This window comes from Hemicordylus capensis, chromosome 9 (assembly GCF_027244095.1).
Source record: "Hemicordylus capensis ecotype Gifberg chromosome 9, rHemCap1.1.pri, whole genome shotgun sequence".
Taxonomy (NCBI): Eukaryota; Metazoa; Chordata; class Lepidosauria; order Squamata; family Cordylidae; genus Hemicordylus; species Hemicordylus capensis.
Window position 1 is genome coordinate 22,392,180 of NC_069665.1, and position 18,339 is coordinate 22,410,518.

The 18,339-nt window shown below is 45.4% G+C and overlaps 1 protein-coding gene across 5 annotated transcripts in view; it reads right to left on the reverse strand.

Moving 5' to 3' along the window:
• Positions 1 to 11,055: 11,055 nt before the first annotated feature.
• ABCC12 (ATP binding cassette subfamily C member 12) overlaps positions 11,056 to 18,339 on the reverse strand; it is a 60,659-nt gene continuing 53,375 nt past the window's right edge. For 3 of the 5 annotated variants that reach the window (XM_053270346.1, XM_053270348.1, XM_053270349.1), the window contains 3 exons: positions 18,052 to 18,165; positions 13,237 to 13,401; positions 11,056 to 11,548 (listed from right to left, as the gene is read on the reverse strand). In XM_053270346.1, the coding sequence (XP_053126321.1) occupies positions 11,456 to 11,548; positions 13,237 to 13,401; positions 18,052 to 18,165 (372 nt within the window). In that variant the 3' untranslated portion in view covers positions 11,056 to 11,455. Of the gene's footprint in view, positions 11,549 to 13,236; positions 13,402 to 18,051; positions 18,166 to 18,339 lie in introns of those variants that run through there. The other 2 variants (XM_053270347.1, XR_008311177.1) reach the window with 2 other exon arrangements.

An 18,339-nucleotide genomic window follows, 5' to 3' on the forward strand; every position in this document is an offset into this window, starting at 1 on the left:
TATAGGTTATAACCGAAACCTTTTACTTTACCTGGAAACTTATCGGCAGCCAGTGTAGATTTTTTTAAGATAGGAGTGATATGGTCTCTCCGAGATGACCTAGAGAGACCAACCTGGCTGCCGCATTCTGGACTAACTGCAGTTTCCGGACTATGTACAAAGGCAGCCCCACATAGAGCGCATTGCAGTCGTCAACTCTGGAGGTGACCAGCAGATGTACTACTGTTCTGAGGTAATTTATCTCAAGAAGCGGACATAGCTGGCATATCAGCTGAAGCTCATAAAAGGCACCTCTGGCCACTGCCTCAACCTGGGACACCAGGGAGAGATTTGTGTCCAGAAGCACGACCAGACTGTGTACTTGTTCCTTCTGGGGAAGTGTGACCCCATCCAGAACAGGCAGATCAAAATCATCTCCAGAATTCCAACTTCACACGGTAAGTACCTCCATCTTATCTGGATTCAGCCTCAGCCTGTTACCTCTCATCCAGCCCATCACTGCCTCCAGGCAGGCATTTAGGGAGGTTATGTTCAACAACATTGTTAGTTCAACATCAGCTGGGGGCGGGGTCAAGGTTGCCTAGCCTTGCTCTACAGAGAAAAGCAGTGGGAATGGAAACCTTGAAACTGAGCAGTTCCCATCATGAAATAATTCTTTCTTTCTTTCTTTCTTTCTTTCTTAACACCACCGGATATTCTGGGAGCCTCTACCTAAAGCAACACAAGATGGATGAAAAGTCTAGAAGCTGTGCTGAACCCCCGATCTGCGGCTGTCCATGATAGTTTCCGATCATGTGTGGAATAATTCTATAGCAGTGCCATTGAGATCTGTATGGATGCATGAAGCACCACCATCATTAGCATACATATTTTCTGCTGAAGCACCTTATAAGCACCTTGATTGCAAACGTTCTGCTCACCCATTTATGGCTCTTGACTTTAGAAAAAACTCTAAGTAAGTTTCAGGAGAATTGCTGACTTGAGTCTGAGCCAATGCTTGAATACTTGAAACTCCTCTCAGCTTCAGCGGCATCTGCAACTACGCTCCGGATTTTTTATTCTTACTGTTAATCACTCCTGCTGCTGTTTCTTGCAGCCTTATGCGTGTTATCGATTGAATTTTATTTTATGCATCTGAATATCTCTGCCTGTTTGTTGACGTGTGGTAAACCACCTTGGCTTTTTATTATTATTGACCACTAGCACTGAGTACCTGCTGTTGCTCGGGCTTATGGTCCGTGTTTCTGTTTGTTATTACATCCATATGTTTTGTGGCTATACCCATTGCATATCCGTCTGTCTGTCTGTGCGAGGTGGTGTCGGGGTTCCCGGGTACCCTACGTTACTCATAGGGTCCTAGGAAGTCACTGTGCCAAGTCTGGTGCCGATAGCTCAAAAGGTCGCAAATGTATAGGGAACAGACAGACAAACAGATATTCAATTTTATATATTATAGATATTCAATTTTATATATTCAATTTTATATATTCAGTTTTATATATTGCCCCTGCTAACTGGGCAGCGAGGCACCTTTTACCGTGCTGATTCTCTTTATTTAGCAGGGGGAGAGTAACTGGCCCTATCCACCCCCAGCACAGTACGTCCAGTGACTGTTGCTGGTTGTCTGTCTTATGTTTCTTTTTAGAATGTGAGCCTTTTGGGGACAGGGATCCATCTTATTTGTTTGTTATTTCTCTGTGTAAACTGCCCTGAGCCATTTTTGGAAGGGCAGTATAGAAATTGAATTAATAATATTATTATTATATAAATTTTTATCTAAAATTAAATACATAAAAGTATATATAATTTTATGTATTTACTTTTAGATACTATACTGAAAAATTCATTTAGTGTGAATTATTATTATTATTATTCTTTATTTGATTTATATACCGCCCTTCCAAAAATGGCTCAGGGCAGTTTACATCAAAACAAAAACAATTAAAATCAATTAACAATTAAAATAAAAACTAAATTAAACAATTAAAATCATTTAAACATTAAGCTCATTAACATTAAAATCATTTAAAACCAACACTAAAAATTTAAAACCATGAATCTAATTAAAAGCCCAGGTGAATAAAGTTGTCTTCAGTGCCTTTTTAAAAGTTGCCAGAGATGGGGAGGCTCTTATTTCAACAGGGAGCGCATTCCAAAGCCCAGGGACAGCATGGAGAAGGCCCATTCCTGAGTAGCTGCCAAATGGGTTGGTGGCAACGACAGATGAACCTCTCCAGATGTTCTTAACAGGTGGTGGGGCTCATGGTGAAGAAGACGTTCTCTTAAATACCCAGGGCCTAAGCTGTTTAGGGCTTTACAGGTAATGACCGACATCTTGTATTTTGCCCGGAAACGTATCAGCAGCCAGTGTAGTTCTTACAAGACAGGAGTAATATGGTCTCTCCTAGATAACCCAGAGACCAACCTGGCTGCCACATTCTGAACCAACTGCAGTTTCCAGACTATGTACAGAAGCAGTTGAATGACAATTGCATAGAGCATGTAGATTTCAGTAAATATTAAGTTGCCAACCCAATAATGCCATTCCCTCTCCAATCCAGAAAGGGAGGGGGAAAACCTTTAAATTGTATGTCAGGACAGATTTTTAAAAATACAATTTTGGATGAAATGGGTTGGATTTATGTTGCATTTATTTTTCTGTTCCTAAGACTGGGATTCCTAAGCCTTCTTGAACTTTCATGAATTTGTCCAATCACCTCTCAAAGCCATCTTGGCTAGCTGCCATGTTGTGGTAGTGAATTCCATTAATTAATGACACATGTGAAGAACTTCATTTTACACCTTTCCAAAATCTACTTCCAATCATCCTGTATTTTAGCCATCTTGGAGAGGGAAAACAGATCACCTAATTTCTCTACACCAGGGCTTCTCAACGTTGGTTCCCCAGATGTTATTGGACTTCAACTCCCATAATCCCCAGCCCCAGTGGCCTTTGGCTGGGGATTGTGGGAGTTGAAGTCCAATAACATCTGGGGACCCAACATTGAGAATCCCTGCTCTATACCATAAATACATTCATAAACCTCTATTATGTTCCCAGCAGATCCTTTTTGCTTAGCTAAGAAAAAAACCCATTCACATTAGCTCAGGGGTTCTCAGGACCACAGCTGTTGTTTGGATTTCGGCCCCTGTTATTCCCAGCCACGATGGTCAGAGCCATTGTGGCTGAGGATGGTGGGAGTTGTAGTCCAACAATATCTGAGGACCCAAGTTGGAGAATCCCTACATTAATTCTTCCTCATAGCTCAAGCGTTTGATCATTTTGCTTGCATGTTTATGCATCTTTGTTCATCATCAGGGGATTCTGAACTCAGAATTGTGCACTATAAGCACTTAATGGGGTATTTGTTAGTCATGGTGGATATGGGTCTGCAGAGGTATGGACAAAAAAGGGGAGCACCTTTCCTTGATATTATTATTTAACCAACTAACTTAAAAAGGGAAACGTTTATTTGCCCCCTGTTCATTTATTCTTTCTAGTGTTTCAGTTGATTTTCTTAAGCAATTTCCTGCTCCAACCCTTAGATTCTTCTGCATTTCTATGCGAGCCTTCTGTTCTGCACAAATGAGTAACCTATTATTTAGAATTCCATTTGATGGGAAATTTACATTTTGAGTAGTGGAACTGCAACTCTTGATCTGCACTTAATTGACATGGAGAAATGTTCACATTTATTCAAAGCGAGCTAAAGACGGAGATGTATAATTTTGATGGCAATTAGTCTCCTCAAGTGAGGTTAGCTAATGAAAGGCTGTGTTTAACTGATGAGCAAATGTGGTCAAGGAGCTATGGGGAAGGAGGAACTTGTATGTTACAATCTACAGCGCTGTAACTTGTGGATCAGTGTTAGAGATTAAAAAGGGGGATGAAGCAGCAAATGCAACTATCTGCCATTCTTATATTAATGGGATTGCTCTAGAGCAAGGGTTCCCAACCTCTGGCACTCCAGATGTTGCTGAACTACAACTCCCATAATCCCCAGCTACAATTTATTGTGGCCGGGGATTATGGGAGTTGTAGTTCAGCAACATCTGGAGCACCACAGATTGGGAACCCCTGCCCTAGAAAAGGGCTGCATAAAGGCCCTCCAGCTGTTGGACTACAACTCCCATCACCCCTGACTGTTGGCCACTGATGCTGTAGATGATGGGAGATGTAGTCCAACAGCAACTGGAAGGCTGGAGTTGGGCAGCTCTGCCCTAGAACTGGGAATTTTTGTATCAACTGGAATTACCCAGGGAATTACCACTAGGAAAGAAAGCTCCATTTTTATTAAATAGCTAGAGAGCGAATCAGGGTTATTCCACAATCATGAAAACAGGTTGAAATGAAACTGCACAGTATTATTAAGTAGGGATGGGGAAATCAATTCAAATTCAAATTGACTTGACTCAAATCTGGGTGATTTGAATGATTTACAATCCCTAGTGCCCACAATCCCTACCGCCCTTTGAGATCATCTGGAGAGGTTCATCTCGCTTGTCTGGTGGCTATTCAAGGACGGGCCTTCTCCGTTGCTGCCCCTGGGCTTTGGAATGCACTCCCTGTCGAAATAAGAGCCTCCCCATCTCTGACAACCTTTAAAAGGTTAGTCAAGACACAACTGTTCACCCAGGTTTTTAATTAATTTACAGTTTTCAATAGTTTTTAACAGTTTTAACATTGTGTTAAATTGTGAATTGTTTTAATATTTTAATGTTTTAATTCTGTGTTTAATTTGTACTGGTTTTATTGTAAACCACCCACAGACATTAGTTTTGGGCGGTATAAAAATAGAAGGAAGGAAGGAAGGAAGGAAGGAAGGAAGGAAGGAAGGAAGGAACATGCCAGAGATTGAGTAAAGCCAAGCAGACAGTCAGAAATTAGAAAGTGAAGCAGTCATCAGAAACATGCCCAAGGTCAAGGTCGCAGATAGTAAGGAATCTGGGGGTGAACCTGCTGAGCCAGGAATCAAGAACATAGCAGAGGTCAAGCCAACCAGATAGTAGGGCAGTCCACATGATCATAATTAGGGCAAGATAAGCCTCCTACCTAATTCGGGAGCTGAGTGCGCTCCTGTTTGTGAATAGTCTGTCAGTTAAAACCAAGGTCATCGGAGCAGTCCATGATCAGCTACTAGGCAGCCACTGGCTTGGCGGACCTTTCCTCCTACCTCATTCAGCAGCTGGGTACACCCTTTCCTTCACTTTCCGCTCTCCTGCCATCAACATTCCAACTGTAAATGCCTTGGGGCAGGGACCACTCTCCTTTTGCATATGTTACTCTGCAAAACTCCATGTGCACTGGTGATCTAAGCCCAATATTAATCATGTTTTGCTGCATCTGAATCACAGCACTGCCTGTCAACCCGACACACGTTTGGGGAAAGCCTCTCCGTGCATCTGCTGAAACACCTTGCAAAGGTGTCACTCATTGGCTGTTGTCTCCTGGCAAAAAGCACGGACGCAAAATTCATTACCGTTTGAAATGTGACGCTTCTTGATGGGCCTTGCCGGGAATTTGTTCTCTGCTATAGTGCAATTATTGTTGCTGTCACATCACTCTACCTTCCCCCCACCCACCCACACCTCCTCCTCTCTGAAGCTGCTAAAACGATCCTGTTTTTCATTCTGATCAAGGACCAGGATTTCTACAGAGCTAGGCAGCTGCTCCAGGGAAACATCATTGCCTTGTGCCCACGCAGGTTCCATAAAAAAGCTGGCAATCCCCGTTTGCAGTTGCTTCCTGTTTTCATTCGCACATATTTTATTTCCTCGTCTGTTCTCCTTTAACTTCACTTATATTTCCAGGCCCTAGAAATCACGGCTATATATCACTGTCATCTGATAGCACGATTCCCCTTGTGTCAATGGCAACCAGGCATCAAACAAGTCACCTGCAGTTATGATTGTGCATCTACCTCATTTTCTGCCGTGGCTGTGCTCACTGGTTCCTCTTCCCTGGGGCTGCTGGATAGGTGACTTTATGCCTGGCAATAACTTGTGTTGGGTAGGGCTGTTGATCAGTTGCAGGTTTATTTAGCTTAGCAGCCATTTTACCTCCGACTCATTAGTCAAGAAATTAGCCAGAGTGGATCTTGAAATATCAGGCATAGGGAACGCATCTAGAGATTATTTAATTAAGATAGCAGGCAGGCATTGCTTTGCTATATTGAACAACAGTAGCTGTTGTTTGACTTTAATTCATTTCAGGGAAGGCTATCAGCACAAGGATTCTCTCTCTCTCTCTCTCTCTCTCTCTCTCTCTCTCTCTCTCTCTCTCTCTCTCTCTCTCGTATTACCCATGTTGGTTGTAATTGATTAACCCATATAGCAATTAAAATAAAAGGTTGGGGCAGAAAGAAGACTAAGAACTGGCATGAATTCACGTGTTCTGATGACTGCTAGAGATGGATAGGGGTGTGCACGAACCAAAAATCATGGTTGGGTTCAAATTTGAATCGAATTCGAGCCAAACCTCATGCTGCAGAACTGGTTGATTGAACCAACTGGCTGGTCCATTTGACCGAACAGGTTCGGTGGTTCAGGCAGCTAATACTTGTAAAGGGGAATCTGGTAAGGATGCCAGATTATGAGGATACCAAGTGGGCAGTCTGGAAATGCTAAGGGGTGGCCAGGTGGGGGCAGCGGGAAAGGTAGTATGGCCCTTAGCTGCCCAAGCTAGGGAACTTGTCATGATGTTTGAGATAGCTGAGATAATCGCAATTTCCCCCTCTTACTTTGAGGGAGTACATTTTCCAGTAGCTTTTCTTTTTTGGCTGATATTTCAAGGCATGAGAAGGGATTAGTCAATACATTGACAGTGCTTGTTCAATGGGCAGATTGCTGCCAATGAATGCATTAAGAAATCTCCATGGATATATTGCACTAAACTGATGAAAAGGGGAAAGAATACACTATGAATTGGGCAGCATGGAACCCAGCCAGATGTCCTGCAGTGGTTGCTTAGCACTTCTTCTTTGCCACGGTCAGAATGTGCTGCATTTTGAACTTAACCCATTGTGAAGATGCATTTAACGTCTGCGTCCAGTACTGTAGCACAGAAAGAGAGCAGATTGTATTGTCAATGATTTAGGACTGTTCCCTTTTGCAGTGTTCCAAAGTGACTTCACTCAGAGGTGAACATCAGCCAGTGCTGAGATTTGTGTAGTTTAAAACCATTCTCCGCCCTAGAACTCACACTGAATACTGTTGCTCACTCCCACCTCCTTGACTGGTGAGAAATTCCAGGGTTAATTTTACAACCATCCATGGGAAACTGGCAGTCTGGCTGCCTTTTACCCCTTTGTGAAATTTTTCTTATTCCAGCATGCCTTCCCTGAAGAGTTTTGATCATGAGTATGCCAGTCCTGTCTTCTCTCCACCCACCCCACGGAAGCAAAAGCAGCTTTACAGGGAGGTGACTGGAATTACAGAACGGGCAGGGAACAAAAGAGGTTAACACCCTCACTCTAAGCACCGGGGTTCTGATTGGTAAAACAGAAACCATGCAATCCTCATCATGGATCTCTCATGTCACATCTAGGTGGGCCCTTTGCCTCAGCCAGACAAGTCACTATTGTGGGGTTTCTTGAACTTGGGCCCCCCAGGTGGTGTTGGACTACAACTCCCATCATTGCCCATCACAGTGGCAGGGGATGATGGGAGTTGTAGTCCAACACAGTCTGGGGAGAAACCCTGTACTATTCTCTCTCTCTCTCTCTCTCTCTCTCTCTCTCTCACACACACACACACACACACACACACACACACACACACACACACACACACACACCTCTGCCTTGTTTGCCAGGCTGGGACATAGGCAGCAGGCACCAGTCGAGGTTCCTGGCCTCAACCATGAGCCAAATGACAGGAGCACACCAGAGGTTAAGCTGAAGGACAATCAGGACTCAGCAGACAAACCGGCAACCAGAGCTCAGGAACGTGCCAGAGGTCAAGCCAAGGAGACAATTCAAGGAGTTCAGCAGGTGTCACACCCATCAGAAAAAAGGCACCTTGACCTGGAGACCAAGCTAGTTTCAAGGCAGGAAATTCTTATAGTCTTCGTACTTGGGAAGAGAGCCAATTAGGGATGTGCATGAAATCGGTACGCCGGTTTGGTTCAAGTCTGAACTGGATTCAAACAGATACGGGCATGGTTGGTCCCCCCGCCCCCCGAACATACCCCCTGGTTTGGTTCGAATTGAGCCGGTACAGGGGTTCTAACAAAAAAACATTTTTCTTAAACAACTCATGTTAAAAAGGGGGTCATGACCCAGGCCACACGGATGGCCAGTGCACATGTGCAGTGGCCTCCAAAATGGCCACCACCAGCATGACGAGGCCCAGAACAGGCCAAACATGGGCTAAAACAGCCTGAACTGGGCTGATTGAAGACCGGTGGGTGGGGGAAGGCTGGGGGGGGAGGGGGAACCACCAGAGACCTCCTCCCCGACAGCCGCCGCAGAACTCCTTGGAGGCACTGAGTTGTTTTTGGTTTTTTAAGTTGTTAAAAACCCCTGACCGGCTGGCAGAGTTGGGCTCAACTTTGAGCCAATCTGGGTCTGGTTCAGTTCGAGGATGAGCTGGGGACAAGCCCTCAAGACGACTGAACTCGATGTCAGATTGGCTCAAACACGAGCTGGTTTGCACATCCCTAGAGCTAATGACTGGCCTCACTGTGTGGGGTCAGGCTTGGGCTCTAAGGACTCTGGGACTGCTGCAGTACATCAACATGACACAAGTGGGGGCTCAACCTAGGCAGAACCCAAAGCTCTTCCTGCATCTGAAAGGGGGTCACTTCCTTCAAGCTCCAGTAGATCTCTTCAGACCATCCAAGAAACCTCTCCAGCTGTCTATCTTCTACCAATAGCTCTCACTGATGAAACATCCAATGCCCCTACTGGGACCAAAGATCAGTCAGCCAGGCCAGTATCTGTAAACGATCCTGAGCTACAGTCTCCATTCGAGCATCCCTTTCGTCTCCTGGTGGACTGTTCTACCTTGGAGCTTCCAGCACTGTGGATGAGTCATGAGCTTGGTTTCAATTTAGAAACGAAGGATTTCGTTTCTTCCCTTTGGCACTTGATACGATGCAGACCTTGTAATTGCAACTCTATGCACTACCCTTTAGGCGCACCATGTACTGGTTTGGTATCCATTAGGAGCATTTTAGATTAACACCAGGAGCACTGCTTGTAGCTGCTCAAAAGCAGCTCCTGCTCTTTCCGTTCGCCTTTGTCTTGGTAAGAAACAAAAGGAGTGCTTTGTGAACAAAACAAAAAAGATACCCAAGCGAACCCAAAGCCACAAATTAATGCAGAATATGAGCCAATTTATGTAATAAAGATATAAACACAGCTGGCAACCTCTGAGTATTAGAGCAAGGGAAACAGACAAATATTAACTAAATGAATATACTAACGCTTCCCCCCCAAAGAGTGTTTGTTATCCCACGTGAAGAGCTACAAGAAAAGTAAATTTAACCTGCTAGGAGCTGTGTATACGGCAACTCTAGGCTAGACCTATTTCACATAGTACATTGAATGCATGTACAGGTAACTCTATGTACAGACACATTTTTGCATGAGTGATTGTATGTGTATTCATTTTAAAGTCACTACAGGAACTATGCGGCTCCAAAATATAGAGTGTACATTGCATGTACTACTTTATACACATTGAACCGAATGTGTGAATAACTGTACATGTATACAGATCACTGTCCAAACCCATCCTGTGGACAAAAGCCCAAGGGTTCTGGAAGGTGGTGCAGCAAAATGAGGTAGGGGTGCATGAACCATTCGATGCCAAATCAGTTCACCTCGAACCAGGCTGGTTCAGCAGCTTGATCATGAACTGAACTGGGGGATGGTTCAGTCTGCGATCGAACCAAACCAAACCCAGTTTGGGTGAACTGGTTTGGCATCGAAAGGCGGTTGGGGAGCAGCAGTGAGAGAAGTAGTTTAAAGTGCTTATCAGCCCAGCCCGGCTGCCGGAGCAAGCTGCCCAGATGGCAACAGCACAGTTCCAGCCTCTGTGCATGCAAATGGCCTCCGCACATCCATGGAGGCTGGAATTGCACCACCGCATGGGCACTTGCTAAAGAGGGATCACCATGTGCTTGGGTTGTTCCAAGCGGGGTGAGTGATGGTGCTGGCAGCCACACTGGGCCAGTAAGCAATTTAAACTACTTTTCTTACTGCTCACCAACCACCCCTTTGGGGATTCTGCCACCCCTTTACTTGTACAGGGGGATCCTCACCAAAATCTTCATCTTTACAAGCTGCTTGAACTACTGAACTGGCTCAGTCAAAAACTAGTCTGGCTGGCTGGTTTGACTTAAGCAGTTTGGCAACAGGAGGTTCAGTTCAAATTCAATCCGAATTTGAACCAAATCAAAAGGTTTGGTCCGTGCACACCCCTAAAGTGAGATGTGTTGCAGCACCATGGACAGCTCCATGTGACAAGTTGCTCCAGCAGTTTTCAGAGGTAGACGGAACTCTTAAATACCTCTGAACTCTAGCTAACCCCTCCTGGGTTCTGCCTCCCTACCAGGAGAGTAGAAATCTTCAAGGGGCTATTGGGTACTGAGTACCCCCATTGAAATTAATAGGAAATTGACTGGAGGTAGTGTTGGCAGTTCAGATGATCAGCGTGGGCTGACCTGCTTCTGGGATGCACACAGCCAGCATGGAGGAAGGAGACACTGTTATGCTCACAACAGCGGGGAAACAGGGGTGGTGGGGCTTGGTGGACGTGACTGGGTAATTCACATGGGAAAGGAGCAAATAATTTGCAATGGGCACAGTGGGGAAGGGTTAAAAGGAAGTTGAGGGAGGCTGAAGAGGAGAGCAGTGTCTCACCAGAGGTTTCCCTGGGGTTGCCTGGGACAACCAGAGCTGAAAAGACCATGGGTAGAGAGGAGGACCAGTGGCTGATACTCCTCTCCCTCCCGCAGTCTGAGGCCTCCGGAGGGGAGAAAGAGAGCCGTAGATACCACAGTCCTGCAGTGGAGTGGACTGAGGCCATTAAGACGATACACTGTTGAGATTTACATCATTAGTCTGTATTTGTGTTGGTACATGTAGTATTTAATTGTCCTTGGGTGCTAAGAATCAGCAGAAAAGTGGCTGCCTTCTGGCATCTTTGCTGCCCAAATCCACCATGCTGATAGGTCTGTTTCTGCACACAGGAGATCTGTTTTTCCAGAGTTTGATTGTGATACAAAATCAGCCGTGCATTACCATGCGTATTGAAATGGACCTTTCTGTTTTCCTCATTTTATTCTTAGTTTCATTTCCCAAGTTTCCCAGTAGACGACATCTTCAACAAAGGTTACCATCTTTCTTTGTTGACAGGATCTGAAGATTTAGGTATTAACTAGGTCCACATTAAACTTTCATTTCCAGGGTCTGCATAGCAAGCATATATATATATATATTCTCTTTTTCTACGATATGCCTTTGCTGGAAGCGGCTAAGAGGGATGCAAATACAGAATTGGGATTCTGGACAAGCTCATCCGGTTTGTCAAACTCAGCTACCTGAAAGTCATTGGGAAAGAGATTGAATAAATGTCAGATGCATTAGTAAATGTCAAGTATGAAGCAAGAATACAGTGGATTTTTATGAGTTTCCTATCATGTAAAAATAGCCTTGAGGAAGGAGAGAAGAAATGAAAAACAGAGAAGTGTTATATAGGGAGGTGCAGAGTTTCCCCATTCTGTTCTCTTACTGTTTTCTCTGCCGTGAGTCCAACTCTTCCATAGGAGAATTTCTAAAATTATTCTGAAACATAGGAAGCTGCCTTCTAATGAATCGGATCATTGGTCCATCTCGCTCAGTATTGTCTACACTAGAGTTTCTTAACTTTGGGGCCCCCCATCTTGATGGACTACAACTACTGCCCTGAGCCATTTTTGGAAGAGCAGTATAGAAATCAAATAAATAAATAAATAAATAATAAACTCCCAGAATCCCCAGCCACAATGGACATGGCTGGGGATTCTGGGGGTTGTAGTCCATCAACATTTGGGGGCCCAAGGTTAAGAAACCCTAGTCTACACTGACTGGCAGTGGTTCTCCAAGATTTCAGGCAGGACCCTCTCCCAGCTCTACCTGGAGATGCTGCATGGATGCGTATGGTCTTCTACTGAGCTATGGCCCCATCCATTAGGAAAATAACTTACAGCACTCACATGTAGTCTCCCATCCAAATGCAAACCAAGGCAGACCCTGCTTAGCAGAGAGGACAATTCATGCTCGCTACCACAAGTCAAGAATGCAGTTTTTGTTTCTTGTGTCTCTCTTTCCCCTGCATCATCGAAGTACATGTGCGCATTGATGCAGCACTGCAACAAAGCCATTCTGACATGGTTGTATGTATGATGCATTACAGTTCTTTTAGGGCAGTATGAAAGCTGTGGCAGATTATATCTGTGAACAGCTAAAATGCCACTGCCTTATCGTTGTCTAGAATGGGATGGCCACAACATATAACTCCAGTTCTCTTTAATCTGTACTGATTATCTGTGCGTTTCTGGGCTATGTCCAAGGTGCTGATTCTTCCCTTAAAGCCTAAATGGTTGGGAGGAACCTGCTACCTTAAGGGACGCCTCTTTCCCATGTGTCCTTCTGTACACTCTGTTCAACATCTGATGCCCTGCTCTAAATCTCATCACCAGGATTCGGCAGCTGGGCACAATCCTGATAAGCTTCTGAAGAACATAAGAACATATAAGAACATAAGAACAGCCCTGCTGGATCAGGCCCAAGGAGGCCCATCTAGTCCGGTATCCTGTTTCGCACAGTGGCCCACCAGATGCCTCTGGGAAAGACCTCAGGCAAGAGGTGAAGGCATGCCCTCTTTCCTGCTGTTACTCCCCTGCAACTGGTACTCAGAGGCATCCTGCCTTTGAGGCTGGAAGTGGCCCACAGCCCTCCGACTAGTAGTCATTGATAGACCTCTCCTCCATGAAGTTATCCAAACCCTTCTTAAAGCCATCCAGGTCATTGGCTGTTGCCACATCTTGTGGCAGAGAATTCTACAAGTGGATTATGTGTTGTGTGAAAAAGTACTTCCGTTCGTTGGTCCTAGATTTCCCGGCAATCAATTTCATGGGATGACCCCTGGTTCTAGTGTTATGGAATGCAGTTTAACAACTACTGGAAGAGAGAGCAAGCAGTATCTATGAAGGTGGAATGAACCATTCCAGCATCTCCAGTTTTGTACCTTTCCGCTGTCCATCACCAACACGCGGTCACTTTCTAGGATGGTGTTGATACGGTGAGCGATGGTCAAGACTGTACAGTTCTTGAAAGCTTCTTGGATGGTCTTCTGGATCTGTGCGTCTGTCTCAGAATCGATGGAAGCTGTGGCCTCATCGAGAATGATGATCTGTACAAGAAACGACTTGTATAAACAATCTGGAAAATATCCCAGGCATTGCCGAATGGTGGCTGAGAAACAGAAAGAGCAAATGGACTTGTTCAGATGACCCGGAACAGGGTCAGAAGAGCCACTAGGTAGGGGAGGAGGGCGGAGTGTGCTCCAGATTGGTGGCCATGTGTTTGCAAAGATCAACAAAGGAAGAGGGGAAAGTGATTGTGTGGGAGCCAAGAGCTGGGTAGGATGTGGTGGGGTTTTTTTTTGGTCCACCCTAAGTAAAATGCTGGGGATGATCACTCTCTATGTCTCAGGTTACCTGAAAGTATGCCTTGCACCATATGCCCCAGCCCAGACTTTAAGATCAACTTTGGAGGCCCTCCTCTGGCTGCCCCTATCAAATGATGTGAAGCAGGTGGCTACCAGGGAGAGGGCCTTTTCAGTGGTGGCACCCTGTTTATGAAATAGCCGCCTCAGTGAGGTTCACCTGGCTTCATCACTTTGTTCTTTTAGACACCAGGTAAAGACCTTTTTGTTCACCTAGGCCTTTTAAATTCTGATTTTCAGATCTGATCTGATTTTTAACTAATTTTAAAAGGAATTTTTAAACTGCTTTGTATTGTACTTTGTATGTTTTCTCCCTTTTTGTTTTATGATTTCATGTATGTGTTTTTATTGTATGTTTTAATCCTGTGCTGTGAGCTGAGAACAATTTGTTATGGGGCAGCTTATAAATAAAGTTGAATAATTATTGTTGTTGTTGATGATGATATTGTTATTGCTATTGCTTTCTGTGTCAGGGCAGGGCCTTCTCAGTCATTGCCCCCAGGGTTTGGAATGCTCTCCCAGCTGAAAAAAGTAAAGATGTGGCTCTTCAGCCAGGCTTTTGAATGAGAGTATTGTTTTTTATTGCTGCTGCTTTGTGTTATGTATTATTATTATTTTATGGGTTATTAAATTATTATATAGAGATTATTTTCATATTTATATTATCTGTACTTTTGTATTATGTACTTTAATTTTTGAGATCATCTGTACCTTTGTATGTTAATTATGCATGGTTTTAATTAATTGTAAACCACTTTGAGATTTTCTGAATGTAAAACTGAACAATCAGTCAATCAATGACCACATATCAGGCATGTGCATGGCTCTCCCACCGTGGCTGGGGGGTTCCTCAAATCCAGTCCTGAGTCATGTGAATGAGACTAACATAACAAGGAAAGGAGAGCTGGTCTTGTGGTAGCAAGCATGAATTGTCCGCTTTGCTAAGCAGGGTCCACCCTGGTTTGCATTTGAATGGGGGACTACGTATGAGCACTCTAAGATATTCCCCTCAGGGGATGGGGCCACTCTGGGAAGAGCATCTGCAGAAGGCTCCAAGTTCCCTCCCTGGCAGCATCTCCAAGATAGGGCTGAGAGAGACTCCTGCCTGCAACCTTGGAGGAGCCACTGCCAATCTGGGTAGATGTTTAGTTTACAGTTGTTAGACGCCTGCAGCCCATTGCTGCTTCCCAGCACAGGGAGATGGTGAAACAGACATGCATGTGAGCTCCTCCTATAAAGGTGTAGATGCACTTTTTCACCTGCCTGCCTGCCTGCCTGCCTGTGTGGCAAACTGCACCTGCAGAAATTGAAATGTCCCTTACCGAACATCTATTCTTTGCTTTACCTTAAATAAATTTATTTTGCTTTAATTGACCCTCTTTTATATAAGCTGCCAGGTCGATTGGACAAATTCCACACCAAATATTTGCTAATGGATGCGAATGTGTCTGTCACACACACAGCTGCAAAATTCTGTTGTTCTGCAATACGAGTGGGTTGCACTCTGCTCGCTAATGGTTAGATCCAGTCTACAGTTATGTTATTCATATGGCTGTGTTTAAATTTTTATATTGTTTTAGGTGTTGTGATCTTGGTCAGACGGTAATAAAAGACTGACTGACTTTATTTTATTTATTTTGTGCTCAGTCTAGTCCATTGGAGGTGCAGCAGCGGGGTCCATGTAACAGGACTCCCTCCCCTTAAAGCAAAGCCTCCTGCAAGGGCTTCACTGACTTCTCCCCTCCCGGAACTGATTTCTGTCAGTGGCTGCATTAGAGGCAAGAGCTGGACCTCAGTGGCAGAGCATTTGCTTGCGTGCAGAAGGTCTCAGGCTCCGTCCCTGACAGCATCTCCAGGAAGGGCTGGGCGAGACCCCTGCCTGAAACCTTTGGAGAGCTGCTACCAGTCATTGTAGGCAAAATGGAGCACAATGGAGCACGACTCTGACTCATAAGGACATAAGAACAGCCCTGCTGGATCAGGCCCAAGGAAGCCCATCTAGTCCAGCATCTGGTTTCACACAGTGCCTCTTTGCCAAGTTCGCAGTTAGAGTTAGGAAAAGGAGTGTGATCATAGCTCAGTGGCAGAGAATCTGCGTTCCATGCAGAAAGATCCAGGTTCACTCCCTGGCAGCATCTCCAGGAAGGGCTGGGAAAGACTCCTGTCTGAAGCCCTGGAGAGCAGCTGCCAGTCAGTGTTGGTGATATGAGTTAGATGGACCAATGGTCTGACTCGGTAGAAGGCATCTTACTATGTTCCTACAGGCTATGGCTCTATGTTCCTATTGGCTATGGCCCGTTTTGGTTCAAACTCAGGCCGGCCTCGGTTGGTCCAGTTCGATCCCGAACCTGTCAAATCCGGTTCAATGTCAAGCCTGGCTCAAACCGAGCCAGCTCACCCACCACTAGTCTCTTGCCCCTGCTGCAGTCTCTCCTCTGGGGTTCTTCCCTGCTCGACACTGCAGGGCTTCAGTATCAGAATTGAGCCCAGCTGGGACCCAAGCAGAGGGGTTAGGGAGCAAGGGGCTGAGGGTGGGAAAGATGGCAAAAGGATGGGGAGAACTAGCAACCCCCAGCTGAGTTAAAGAGTTGAGGTTTTAGGATTCTTTGTACAATGATCAACTGTCATTGCAAGTACAGATAGAGCCTGCTTATCCCTTCGTGTCTATCTAAACGGACACATATTTGGATTCATTATTAGCCAGCACACATAAAGCTGACATTTTCCAAGCTGGCATGGGTGGGGGCGATACAGATGGCCGGATGTGCCGGTCATCTAAACAACGGCGCCACCTTCCTCTTCAGCAGAGAATGATGGCTCAAGTAGCAGCATCGACTGGAAATGGAGGCGGCTATGGGCCCCTTTGCCAAGTCTGCAAATGATTGTACTTGATTGAGGAGTCGCAGGGTTGCGGTACACCGTTGTGGCATCCATCAACCCTGCCAAAATATTTTAACACTGCGCTTGAACTGCGCTATGATTCAAGTGGCCTGTCATATTAGTGAGACAACATCCATCAGTTTAAGAGCACAAACAAAGCGGACAAATAAAATAAAGCTGAAGGGAAGGAGAGCTGGTCTTGCGGTAGCAAGCCTGACTTGTCCCCTTAGCTAAGCAGGGTCCACCCTGGTTGCATATGAAAGGGAGACTAGAAGTGTGAGCACTGGAAGACAGTCCCTTCAGGGGATGGAGCCATTCTGGGAAGAGCAGAAGGTTTAAAGTTCCCTCCCTGGCAGCAGCTCCAAGATAGGGCTGAGAAAGATAGGGCTGCCTGCAACCTTGGAGAGCTGCTGCCAGTCTGTGTAGACAATACTGAGCTAGATGGCCCAAGGGTCTGACTCAGTATATGGCAGCTTCCTATGTTGTTCCTTTGAAGTATTCAAAGCAGCAGAAGAAGAATGGTCCAGAGAAAAGTGTGAATGAGGCCCAACAAAGCAAAACCTAGCTACTCCTCATGTAAACATTCACATCCCATAATTCAGGGGTTCTACAACTCCCACCATCACCAGCCGCAGTGGCCAAAACCTGGAGATGATGATATGAGCTGTAGTTCATACCTGTAACTCATTATTTCTTGGGTTGTCTCAAGGGGCTCAGACTGAAGCTCCTTGTTGCAGGACTGCAACTCAAATGATCATGCAAATGGCCTCTGCACATGTGCAGAGGTCACTAAAATGACCTCTGCGCATGCACAGTGGCCCAAACCAGGCTGCCACCAGCTCAGGCTGCTCTGGGGGAGCCAAGAAGGGTGGGGTTGGGGAATGGCCTATCACCTCTCTGCAGAAAAAATAAATGAGGCAGACCACATCTGAAGATCCACATTTGCTCAGGGATGTCTGCAGGATCATTTGTGGAGGGGGGGGGGAGCCAGAGCCAGAAACACAATACCCCCCTCTCTGGGAGTATGCTCCATTGAATTCAATGGGAACTGGCTCAATCTGGGGGGGTGCCCCCTCCCCCCCAATCCATGTATTTGCCACATCATGTACAATACGAGCCCAAAGTTTGCCATGAATGCTCAGCAGTAGGGACCCAGAGAATCTGTTATTCCATTCACCTTTTTGTGAGCAAGTCTGTTTGGCCAGTCTTTCACATTTTGCGACCTTGGATCCATTCATAATTGGGTCAAATGCTGAATAAACAAGGTTTCCTCAGAAGGTCGGAATGGAAGTCTCCCATTTATGTTGAGTGTTAATGCCCCTTTCACAGCAACCGTAACACGGACAGGAAATGCATTTTCCTTTAAACCAAGATTTGCTCCATCGTAGGTGATCCTGGTTTATATTCAGGAGCAGCTTGAGTCGTGCCAGCCATGGTCTCTTTTTCGGTACTCACTTTTGAATTTCGAAGGAGTGCTCTTGCCATACAGAGTAGCTGTCGCTCCCCTACAGAGAAATTTTCTCCATTTTCAAGCACCTCGGCCTTTAGTTTTCCTGGCAGTTTTGAAACCTAGGAGACATGGGGGAATGTCACCATGATGTGGTATTCTGTTATTTGTCACCAAGGACTGCAATCTATGTGGATTCATGTTGGGACATCACACAAGCCACCTTCGGATGTAATGAGGAACCGCGGGTCCAACAGAACTGTGGTTACATGCCCCTAACCCTCACTCTCCCATCC